We start from the raw sequence: 12,786 nt of genomic DNA, 5'->3' as shown, positions 1-12,786 counted from the left end.
AGATGTTTCTAGGTATGGCAGGAAGCTGCTGACCATGACTAGAAGCCAGTCTCTCTTTCTCCTGTGCCTCCTGTTCTCCCTAGTTTGTTGGCCCGGAAGTTCAAAACAAAGCAGACCATCCTATTTCTCTCCATTTTGAGTGATTCTGGGCGAGTGTCTCCCAAGTGTCAATGTCAAAACTGCACTCTTTTAAAATTATCTTTCAGCAAGTCTTTATAATGCTTCTGTTGTCCTCTACATTATGGCATACTTCTTTCAGCTGAGAGAATAGGACTTGTTTGGGGAGACAATGGTTTGACATCCAGACAATGTGAGCAATCAGCAGAGTTGATGATGGATGATCATTGCCTCAAAACTGGTGGTCTTTGCCTCTTCAGAACACTAATGTTGGTGCCTCTGTCTTCCCACTTCATCTTCAAGATCTTGAGGAAGCAGTGTTGCTGATGCCTCTCAAGAACTTTCAAGTGATGCCTGTATGTTGTCCAGGTTTCAGACTCATACAACAGTTTTAGGAGAATAACAGCTTGATAAACAAGAACCTTGGTTTCTGCTCAAACATTGTGATCTTCAAAAACCCGTTTTGTAAATGAGCAAAGGCTGTATTAGAATAGCTCAAACAGTGCTGGATTTCTACATCAAATGACAGATGACTTTCAAGGTAGAGGAAATGGTCAACATTCTCCAGTACTTCTCCATTGACTGTAATAGATGTAGCATGAGGTACCTCATTTGGAGATGGCTGATTGTGCACTTTGGTCTTCTTGATGTTGTGTGTGAGACAAAGAAACATAAGCATCAGCAAACATATTCAGGATAAAGATCTCTCTGACTGGAAAAAACTGCACTGTCATCAGCATACTGAAATTCCACAATAGTAGTAGTGGAAATCTTACTCTTAGCTTTCAGCCTGCTAAACCTGAACAGCTTTCCATCTGTTCTATGAAGGATTTCAAATGTCAGCTGGGAGCTTCCCAGCAATTAGGTAAAAATTTATGGCAATAAATACTACAAACATGGTTGGAATGATGATGCAGCCCTGTTTGCCTCCTGTTTGTACTTTGAAAGATTCATTTTGGGAGCCAGTACTACTCAAAATATCTACTTCATGTTGTCATGAAGCAACTTTACAACACTGATATATTTATCAAGACATCCAATCTTCAAAAGTATAATCCAGACAGCACCATGATTCACTGAATCAAAAGGCTTTAGTTAGATCAGTGAAAGCCATATACAGTGGTCAGTTTTGCTCCTGACACTTTTCTTGCTACTACCATGCTGTGAAGATCATATCCACAGATGGTCAGAAACCACTACATAACTCTGGTAAAATTTCTTCTGAGAAGGGCAGAAGGTGAGTTGCAAGGATCCATGACACAACTTTGCCTACAGTGGCAAGGAGAGAGATACCATGATAGTTTCCACAGTTTGCTTTATCCCCTTTCTTGAAGAGGGTGACAACCACAGCATCCCTCATTTCACTGGGCATCTCCTCCTTTATTCATATTTTAATGATAAACAGGTAAAGGTGCCAAATTAGCTCTGGTCCACCATCTTTAAAAGATTTCAGCAGGGACACCATCTGAACCTTCTGCCTTGTTCTTCATCTGCGTAAGGGTATTGTGTACCTCATGCAAATTGGGAGGGTCTCTGAATTTATCCCTAAGAGGTTGTTGGGGGATTCATTCAAGTACTTCACCTGCACCCATGGATTACAATTAAGAGCATCAAAAGTTCTTTTCAGCAAAAATCGATGTCTTCACTGCATACTGTGAAAGTCCACAAGATGTTGGAGTTCTTGCACTTTCTCAGTCTGCCATTTGTTCTTGAGTTCTCTGGTTTTATGTTGGATGTCTGCTCTCACCTTTGCCTGGACTTCTATCTTTGTACTACAATTTATGTTAACAAGAAGCTCTGTGGCACCTTATAGACTAACAGATAGTTTGGAGCATAAGCTTTTGTGGGCAAAGACCCACTTCGTCATGTTGTTATGTTAAGCTCAAAATGCCATTTCTTCTCATTGATGAGTTGCTTGATTTTGATTCACATCAAACCAGTCCTGATGTCTTCTGGTTTGGCAGCCTATGGTTTCCTCACAGGCATCAATGGTTACCACTTTCAACGAGCTCCAGTGCCCCTCAATTTCTTCTGGGAACTCTGACAGAAGCTTTTCTTCTAAGACGGCTTGGAAGTGGTCATGTTTAATGGGGTCATTCAGATTACAAACCTTCAACTTGCTCGTGACCTGCCTCTTTTCAGCCTCCACTTGGGGGCAATCTTAATTTTCATTGTGGACTGAATGAGATGATGCTCAATCCAGCAATTAACAGCATGTGTCATTGCTCTTGTAAGAAGTACGTCATTGAGAACTCATGCATGAACTATGACATAGTCAAAAAGATGACAGTGCTTTGACCATGGATGTCTCCAAGATGTTTTGAACACAACCTCTGTCAGAAAAGGGTGTTTGTTATAAGTTCATATTCAGCACACTTGGTCAAAAGCAGAATTCCATTTGAGTTACTTTTGCCAACTCCTTTTTTCCTGTTTCCTCCTTTCCACAGGTCTAAGTCTTGTCCAACACATGCACTAAAATCCCCCAGAAGGATGATCTTATCTTCTTTAGGGGTCTCCGATAAAATGGGATCCAGCTGAGAGCATTAAAACTTTCTTTAGCATCCAGTGTTGGTACATAGGCACTCACAACAGTTGCTTAGTTGTCTTTAGTGAACCTCAGTTAAAGTGCCATGAGCTGCCCATTGATGCCGATTGGGTACCTTGCAGAGGCACCTGAGGCTTCTGAGCTTCTTCTTTATAGCAAAGCCCACTCCATGCAACCAAGGTTCATTCAAAGATTTGTCCTTTCAGAAGTAGGTGTATCCTCACTTTTCCTCCCTCACCTGTCCTTCATCAGCTCTTCTAATTTCGGACACGGCAGTGATATTGAAGTTAAACCAACTTAATCCAAAAGCTGTATGTTGCTCTGGTCAGTCACTCCGAGTTGTCCATCAGGGTACAAAGGCTCCAAATTCCAAAATTAAAAAGTTTCTTACATTTTCGACTGCTGGGATGGCGATCCCACTGGATGTGGCTATCCATCCAAGAGGAACAGAGGCAAAACTATTTTAGGGCACCCTTTTTAGCACCCCCTCCCCATGTGGAGTGAGATGAGTGGATCTTAAAAAGTATTCAGTCATGGGTGAATCAATCCTTGAACTGTCTCAGTCCTCGAGCAAGATGACTGACTCACCCACCCACCACCTGCACACCTGTATGTGATAAGGAGCTTCTGGAACGCACTGTCCTGTTCCTGTTATCACTCACAAATCACCACCAGACTTATGACTTGTACAAGTGTTGTTTTCCCAAACCCAGATATTACCTATGCAGGATTTCTTTTAGAGTGAGGAGATGTGCACAACAGTCTCCGCACTGTCCTTGACAGATAAAGGGCTTGAAACCAATGGCATGGAAACCATGATGATTAGAAATCCCCCATCAGCTGCAGCCTTCATCCACCTTCACAGTCCTTATAACATTAAACTGTTTCACCTCTACTGTGCAGTTATCCTCTATCTGCTTTGACACTGAGGACTTCTTGGATCACACTTTGTCTGGAACCTGGCCCTTGATCATTCTGCCATGGTGACCCTAAGGGAGTACGTGACTCCAAGAAGCATCACTCTTGGGGTCACTGAAATACACAGTCCTCTCCACCATTAAAATGTGGTGATCCACAGAGAGACTCTATTGTACCCACTAGTTGACTAAATTTATACTTAAGATTTTACGTTCTTCAAGGCAGGTTCCATTTTGTTGTGTGTTTGCACAATAATAAAGACAATACAGCCTTCATCCATGTTTGAGGCCTGTAGGTACCTCCACAGCACAAATGATTATCAACATTGATGTCATCCACTACAAAGACTTAACTTCACCTTGATGATGCAGAGTGCTTAGGGTGATGTAGTTAGGGCAACATAGTGTCTGCATAGACACACTGTTAGGCTGCTTCTATACTCTCACTCTCCCATCAGAGATGGTAATGAGGCAATTTGAAGCAGGCCAACGTGCATATTCAGCACCTCATTAACATAATGGCAGCCACGCAAATTTCAAAGTGCAGACTGACAATGTAGTGTGGACAGCTTTGAAATAAACCCCCACTTCAAAATTCCCTTACTCCCACAGAACTAGATCAGAGTAAGGGAATGTCAAATTGGTGAGGCTTATTTCAAAGCTGCCTCCATCTACACTGTCAATCTGTAATTTGAAGTCTGCACTTTGAAATTCATGTGGCCGCCCGTTATGCTAATGAGGCACTGAATATGCACGTTAGCACCTCATTAGCCTGCTTCCAATTGCCTAGTTACAATGCCACCTCCAACAGGAGAGTGAAAGTGTAAAAATAGCCCCACTTTCATCACCTCTTAGCTGTCATCACTTGGGGCTCAGAGCACAGACAAAGCCTAAATTATGAACTGGGAGCGAAGAGATGTGTTCTAATGTCATACTCTTTTACAGACTTTCTTGTTCAACTATGGGCAAGGAACTTAAATATTATATGACTCAGGTCCCAATTTATAAATTGGAGATAACTCTAGTTCCTTATAAGAGTACTGAAGCTCACTTCATAAATAATTTTAAAGTTCTCTGAGACAGTTAGATCAAAGGTACTGTAGAAATCATTATCAGAAAATTTCAAAAAAATGCCATATCCATTACCAGAAAATTTCAGAAAGATGCCATAAATTAATATTGCAAATAAATAAATATTTTTAGAAAACCAAAATTAGTAGTAGGCATCCTTCAGTCTGCATAGACTATGGATCGTGCCCTTTAAAGTTTCAATTGAGGACTTCATTTACAGCGTCTATTGTGACTATAAAGACCCACACGAGAGTGACAGTCCTTGCTGCATCTCTTGCAGATGTAGTGGGTGTCTGGCAAGTCCTTATTGTGCTTTCTGTGCGCTCGTTTCTCCTCTGCTAGCTGTCTGATCTTCAACTCACCCTTCTGAAGGCCCTCGTGTAACCCCTGCCTCCATCTGCTGCGGTCGTCTGCTAGTTCTTCCCAGTTGTCCAGCTCGACATCTACCTCTCTGAGGTCTCTCTTGCAGACATCTTTGTAATGCAACTGGGGGCGTCCGGGAGGTCTTTTGCCAGAGGCTAGCTCACCATACAGGATGTCTTTTGGAATCCTTCCATCGTTCATCCTGTGGACGTGGCCAAGCCAGCCGAGTCGACACTGCCTGAGGAGGGTGTGCATGGTTGGGATTCCAGCTTGCTCGAGGACGGCAGTGTTGGTAACTCTGTCCTTCCATGATATTCCAAGGATGCGCCTGAGGCAGCACAAGTGGAAGATGTTCAGCCTCTTTTCCTGGCGGGCATACAGGGTCCAAGTCTCGCTGCCATAAAGGAGGGTGCTGAGGATGCAGGCTCTGTAGACTTGCATTTTGGTGTGAGTGTACAGCTTGTTGTTATTCCACACTCTCTTGCTGAGTCTGGACAGAGTTGTGGCCGCTTTTCCGATCCTCCTATTTAGCTCAGTGTCCAACGACAGGGTGTCAGTGATGGTGGACCCCAGGTAAACGAACTCGAGGACAACCTCTAACGTATAGTTGTCAATGCTGATCGATGGCGATTCAGCAACATCCTGACCGAGAACGTTCGTCTTCTTTAGGCTGATGGTAAGCCCAAAGTCCTTGCACGCTTTGGAGAACCGATCCAGCAGTTTTTGAAGCTGGTTTTCTGGGTGGGACACTACAGCAGCATCGTCTGCGAACAGCATGTCTCTGATGAGGACTTCTCGCACCTTAGACTTAGCTTTCAGCCTTGCAAGGTTAAACAGTTTCCCATCAGATCTTGTGTGCAGCAAGATGCCCTCTGTTGAAGATCCAAAGGCATGCTTCAGGAGGAGTGCGAAGATGATCCCAAACAATGTCGGAGCAAGCACGCATCCTTGTTTGACACCGCTCCTGATTCTGAAAGCATCCGATAATGCGCCATCATATTGGATGGTTCCTCTCATGTTTTCGTGGAACAACTGGATCATCTTGAGTAACCGTGGAGGACAGCCTATCTTGTGGAGCAGTCTGAACAGACCATCCCTGCTGACCAAGTCAAAAGCCTTGGTCAAGTCGATGAAGGCTATGTAGAGTGACTTTCTCTGCTCCCTGCACTTCTCCTGCAGCTGCCTTAGAGAGAAGACCATGTCAACGGTCGACCTCTCTGCGTGGAATCCGCACTGCGATTTGGGGTACACCCTCTCAGCAATCTTCTGGAGTCTGCCAAGGATGACGCGAGCGAACAGTTTACCAGTGACGCTTAGGAGGGAGATTCCACGGTAGTTGTTGCAGTCGCTTCTGTCTCCTTTGTTCTTATACAACGTTTGTACTCAGCTGTAGTACTTAGTCAGGAAGCTAACTATTCTGATGGGAAACTCTCCTCTGTCATCCCTGCCAGCTCCCAAGGAGAGGAGAGCTACGTCGATGGAAGAAGCCCTCCTGTTAACACAGCACAATCAGGTATTTCAGCATAACTGCATCACTCAGCTATACAGATATAAATGTAACTGAGCAACAACAGTTATACTGACTTAAGTTTGTAGTGTTTTGCGTTTTAAGCACACGCCTTTGTGTTTTAAAATATCAAAATAAAAAAGCAGTCATGTAGCACTTTAAAGATTAACAAAATAATTTATTAGGTGATTTCATTCTTTAAAGTGCTACATGACTGCTTTTTTTTTTTAATAGGATACAGACTAACATGGCTCTCTCTGTCACTGTTTTAAAATATGTTTATTTTCAAGTAGCTAGCAATACATTAGGTTAAACAGTAGATGGCATAATTCACCAGGTTGTTTAATCCATTCATTTACCTGTACTTGTCAAAGGCTGAAGACAGCAGACTGATATACATGTATACTTCCCATTATCTTCATAATAGGATTATGCCACCCATAAAAAACTAGGTTCATTTATATCGCCAACAATTACCTAATTCTCCAAATAAGTGAAGACACACTATCAGGTCAAATTTTGCCCAAGATTTAGGTTTGTTTAAAAGCATTCACAAAACCTGAAACTCACAAAAGCGTTTCCATTATTATTATTTTAATTCTGACATCAAAGCCATTCCCTTGAAGTGTTTGCAAACCAATCACAGGAGCATCATGCTAGTGCATGAGAACCAAAACATGAAACTGACCAGAAACAAAAGTGAAAATGACTATTTTCATTTCAACTGGAGACGTCATCAATAAAGAAAAAGTTTGTTTCTTTGAAAAAAATTGATCCCTGTTCATTTAACACAAGGTATTTGCAAACCTTTTTCCCTCAAAGGAAATGGCAAACTGAAAATAGCTTAAAGCTGCTTGATAAAAAAGAGAATGTCAGAAATTAGGATAAATAAGGATACATATACCCAATGAAACATCCCTCAGTGTGATGACTGTAGCATGTGGTTAAAATGTCAGAAATTGGAGATGTAAGATGCTGTTAACATGTGACCTGACATCTATCTGCCACTGCAGAATTTGTTCCTACAGTGCTTATATTCCCCAGTGCTTCATCCAGGCCAATTTAAACAAATAAGCAATACAGACATCCTCTGTGTAAACTAATTTGTAATCCAGCACTTGTACACCTTTAAATCAAGACTATATATCTTTCTAGAAGCTGTACTATAGCTCAACCAGAGTTAGGTGAAACTATGTCCTGTGTTATGGAGGTCAGACAATAGGATCATAATTTAGGGTTGGTGATTAATCACAGCTAACTCGTGATTAACTCGAAAGAAAGTAATTGTGATTAGCCACATTGTTGAACCAACCAAATACCAATTGAATTTTATTAAGCAGTTTGGACGCTTTTGTACATTTTTAAATATATTGATTTCTACTACAACACAGAATACAAAGTATACTCACTTTATATTATTACAAATTTTTGCACTGAAAAATGATAAATAGTACTTTCAATTAACCTCATATTACATTCAGCTGTAGTGCAATCTCTCGATCATGAAAGCATATTTTAGTCACAAGGCTGCACTCAAAAACAAAACAGTGTAAAACTTTAGAGCCTACTAGCCAACTCCATCTTACTGCTAGTTCAACAAGTTTGGTCATATTTATTGGAGATACTCTGCTGCTGCTTCCTATTTACAGTACTACCTGAAAGTCAGAATAGAATAGGTGCTTGCATGGCATTTTTGTAAGCAGCACTGCAAGGTTTTTACATGCCAAATATGTTAAACATTTGTATGCCCCTTCATGCTTTGGCCACCATTCCAGAGGACGTGCTTCCAAGCTGATGATGCTCATTAAAAAACATCAAAACAAAAAAGCAGTCATGTAGCACTTTACAGACTAACAAAATAATTTATTAGGTGATGAGCTTTCGTGGGACAGACCCACTTCAGATCGTAGCCTTACCAGAACACACTCAATCTTTAAGACACACAGAACCAAAAATAGTCGTCAAGGTTGACAGTCAGAAATATATTATCAAGATGAGCAAATCAGTGAATCAAACCTGTCAGCCAGCACTTTAATGGAGTGGGCCATTCTGTTAATGACCTGAAAGTCTGCGTTTTACTGAAGAGGAATTTTCACAACAGTTTGGGAACAGAGGCTACTGAACTCTCTTTTACATTCAAATTCGACACATTAACATGTGGTTTGAACCGGGATGGGAATTTTCTAGCTCACTATAGGGGCTCTTTTGCATACTTGGCTTTATGTAATTCTTGACTCTCCCCCCACCCCTTCTGCCCCTCTCCTCTATGATTTGCTCACCTTGATGATATTTTTCTGATTTGCCAACCTTGATTACTATTTTTGGTTCTCTGTTCCTTAAATATTGAGTCTGTTCTGGTACGGCTACGATCTGAAGAAGTGGGTGTGTCCCACGAAAGCTCATCACCTAATAAATTATTTTGTTAGTCTTTAAAGCGCTACTGGACTGCTTTTTTGTTTTGATAGTGTATAGACTAGCATAGCTATCTCTCTGTTACTCTTAAAAATCGTGTTTAGATTTGTGGTTGAGCTACTTGGTGGAGAATTGTATGCCTGCTGTTCTGTTCTACCTGCATTTTACCATATATTTCCATATTACCATATGATGACCCAGAACATGTTCTTTTTAAGAACCTTTTCACAGCAGATTTGACAAAATGCAAAAAAGGTACTAATATGAGATTTCTAAATATAACTGTAACACTTGACTCAAGGTTTAAAAATCTTAAGTGCCTTCCAAAAATCTGAAGGATGAGGTATCAAACATGCTTTCAAAAGTCCCAAAAGAACACAACTCTGATGCACAAAATATAGAATTTGAACCACTAAAAAAAGAAAATCAACATTTTGCCAATGGCATCTGAAGCAAATAATGAAAATGAACATGTGCTGAATCTTCCTGCTTTGGATCAATATCAAGTACAGCCCACATTACCATGGACACATATCCTCTGGAATGGTAACTAAAGCATGAAGGGACAAATCCTCACCACATCTGGTAGGTAGATACCTTGCACCACCTGCAACAGTGCCTGCACTTTCAAATGACATTGTAAAGAAAAAGTATGCAGTGTTATCTCCTGCAAATGTAAAATGTATTTGTCTAAGTGATTGGCTGAACAAGGAGTAGGACTGAGAGGACTTGCAGACTCTAAAGTTTTACATTATTCTCGAATGCACTTTTTTTGCATAATTCTACATTTGTAAGTTTAACTTTTATGATAAAGAAATTACACTACAGTACTTGTGGTCTGTGAAGTTAAAAATACTATTTTTGTTTTTAAAGTGCAAATATTTTAATTAAAAAATAAATATAAAGCGAACACTGTACACTTTGTATTCTGTCTTGTAATTGAAATCAATATTTGAAAAAGTAGAAAAACAGTCCCCAAATATTTAAATAAATGACATTCTGTTATTAATAGCACAATTAATTTTAATCATGCAATTAACTGCAATTAAGATTTTTAGTCTTTAGATGTCCTATCAGAAATGGTCTCTTCTGGCCTTAAAAGTCCATGAATCTAAAAGTCCATGAATCTAAAAGAAAAATAGTGTTGGTGGTGATATAAAGGATACACATTTGCTCTACAAGCTGTTTCTCAACTGTTTATAATTTGTTACCACAGTAAACCTGTGAGGTAGGACAGTATTGCAACCTTCTTTTTTACAGATGAGAAAGCTGAAAGAATGAAAGATTACATGACCTGGGATACAGCCGCTAAGGAAGCCAGTGTCAGAACTATGAACTGAACCCCTGCCACCAGTTCTTATTTTAATCATAAACTGTGAGGTGTGTTGAATTCAAATTCTCTAGAGCAAATTCACAGGATCAAAAAGAATGTACATTTTCCATTACCCTGGTCCCTTTTCCCAACAATTAAGACTACTTCAAAAGAGTTATCTTCAACAAATGATATCACCGCTACTTGCTGCACAAAGCAAAAAAAAAAAAAAATGTTGTGAAGGTAAACACACCTATTTGCTGTTGGCTACAATCCCTTGCCTTGAAATTTGTACTTTAAACTCTTCAGAACATCAAGGCTTTACTGGATGTGATATCACAAGCTCTCTTGGGGAAGGGAAGCATCTGCTGTACCCACATTGGGCTTGAATATTTGCTTTTACTATCACCTAAAGAGGCAAAATGCCAGACATTTTCAGCAGGCTCTTTACAAAAATATTAGCACAATGCAGAGGAGAATCTTGTCCTAAAATATAGTTAGCCCGTGCAAAAATCTTAATGGCCATAAAATGGGATATAAGGAGATAACCTTCTTACCTAACATAGCTTCTTCTGTGCCAGGCAGTACAGGATGTGATACCATGCTGCCATCTTGTACAGCTGCCAAAGTGCTCAAACATTTTCCATATAAATTGTTGATTTTTGAAACTGAAAAGGTGCTGAACTGACTTTGACAAAATAAGAGATATTTCTGCCACAGCACTGGATTATTGGGATGCAAAAATACCAGTTTCTGCCATTCTTTGATCAAAGTTGATGGCTCCCAGAATTCTGTACAAAGTTTCAACTTGGCAAGTTTCAGATCAACATCATTTGGGTTGATTTCTATAGCTCTCTCTAAAATGGCCAGTTTCTTTTCTAGGATTAGCTTGAGTGATTTTCTCCTTATTTCTTGATCTCCCTCCTTGAAGGCATAAGGGCTGGGTCCTCTCATTAGCTCATCCTTTAAAAGGAAAGGAAATCAACTCAGCAATAAATACAGAATTGTCTCAGAGTTCCCTCTAATTTTTCCTCACATGTGTAGAGTGAACCTCGTTACGTATACCAATACAAACCTTCATGTTGGTGCACATAACAAAATTCAAGTGATGGGGGTGATGCTAAGGGGTTTGGTATGTGGAAAGGAGCGGAGTGTGAGGGATCCAGCTAGGGGTGCAGGCTCTGGGGTGGTGCTGGGTCAGACAGGCTCATGGCTGGGTCAGAACATTGGGTTAAGTGAGGGGAGGGCTGCTCCTATATTGTTGGCTCTGTGGTGGAGCTGGCAATGAAGGGTTTGAGATACAAGCTGCTATGGCAAGGAGGAGGACTCTCCCCGGCTGTCTCTCCCTGCAGCAGCACCTGTATTGGGTGGGGAGAGGCTGATAGGTTGGAATGAGGTCAGGGCATCTATCTCCTGGCTGTGGCAGGTCAGTGGCAGGGCTAGGTTCTAGCTGATAAAGGGTGCCCATTCCCCAGCTAAGGCAGGTTTGTGCTGGGACTGGGTTCAGATTGGGAAAAAAGGATAGCCCCTTCCCTGGTCAGCCTGCCAGTGCTGGGTTCCCCAAGCACCAATGCAGAGCTTAAAAGGTTGCTTTGCAGCTGTGAAGCCACACAGCTTACCGGGAACTTAGGTCTTGGCTTTGTAGGAGCACTAAGAAGGCAGCTGTAAGTACAAATGAATGACTTCATTTCCTTTCACTAATACAAGGGTTTTAAATAAAAAAATCCATGTATTAAAACAGCATAAATCATATATATAATAAATATGTTTAAATCAGAAACAAGATGGTAAACAGAAAATTATTACTCAAATTCAAATAAAATTAATAATCAAAGTGCTGCAACCAGAATTACAAGAATGTGTACCTGAAAAGAAACAAATTCCATCCAAGCGTGGACATCTCTTGGGTTTTCTCTGACCATCTTATTATATTCTTCTACTTTCGCCATTAGAATAGAGTTGACATTCTCACTGGTCTCTTGTGATTCCTGCTGCTTTGAAGTCTCATGCTCTGGTGGACCTTTTCCTTGCAACCAGAGTGTGGTCAATGGATCATAAATCCCAAGAGGATTCACACAGGTTGTTGCAGGAGCAGCATCACTGTCCATTTGTGAAACTGATATAAAAGTGCCTGGGCTAGATGAAGAACTTTGGCTTTTACTGTAAACTGGAATTCCATCTGCACTCAATAATCGCACGCTATTCTTTGTGAAGTAGCGTTCGGGTCGCTTGTGGGATTGTTTCTTTTCTACCACAGAACTTTCCCAAGTTATATGCTGCTTCTTTACATCAATACCAAGGCAGGAGTCACCCTTCCTCTTGTATCTTAAATGTAAAATACAACAATGCACTTTTTAAAGTAATGTGACCATTAAAATATATTAGTCAAACATATATTTGTAACTTTCATAAGATAGAAGTATCTCCTAATTCAATCAGATATTTGCATGCAGTGCCTTTTTTGTAATAAAGAGGAGGTATTACTCAATCCCTGCCTCAACCAATCCTGCGGCTGGTGCTGCCAAGATGCCAGTACTCAGTA

General features: G+C 40.7%; 1 protein-coding gene across 1 annotated transcript in view; it reads right to left on the bottom strand.

The window, feature by feature from the left end:
- NRDE2 (NRDE-2, necessary for RNA interference, domain containing) overlaps positions 1–12,786 on the bottom strand; it is a 66,270-nt gene that overhangs the window by 26,699 nt on the left and 26,785 nt on the right. The window contains 2 exon segments of the mRNA XM_074996640.1: positions 10,802–11,207; positions 12,110–12,569. Coding sequence (XP_074852741.1) covers positions 10,802–11,207; positions 12,110–12,569 — 866 coding nt within the window.

Source organism: Carettochelys insculpta, chromosome 6 (genome assembly GCF_033958435.1).
Source record: "Carettochelys insculpta isolate YL-2023 chromosome 6, ASM3395843v1, whole genome shotgun sequence".
Classification (NCBI taxonomy): Eukaryota; Metazoa; Chordata; order Testudines; family Carettochelyidae; genus Carettochelys; species Carettochelys insculpta.
Note: the sequence above shows the minus strand (reverse complement) of the source record. Positions and strands in the feature narration are given on the sequence as shown.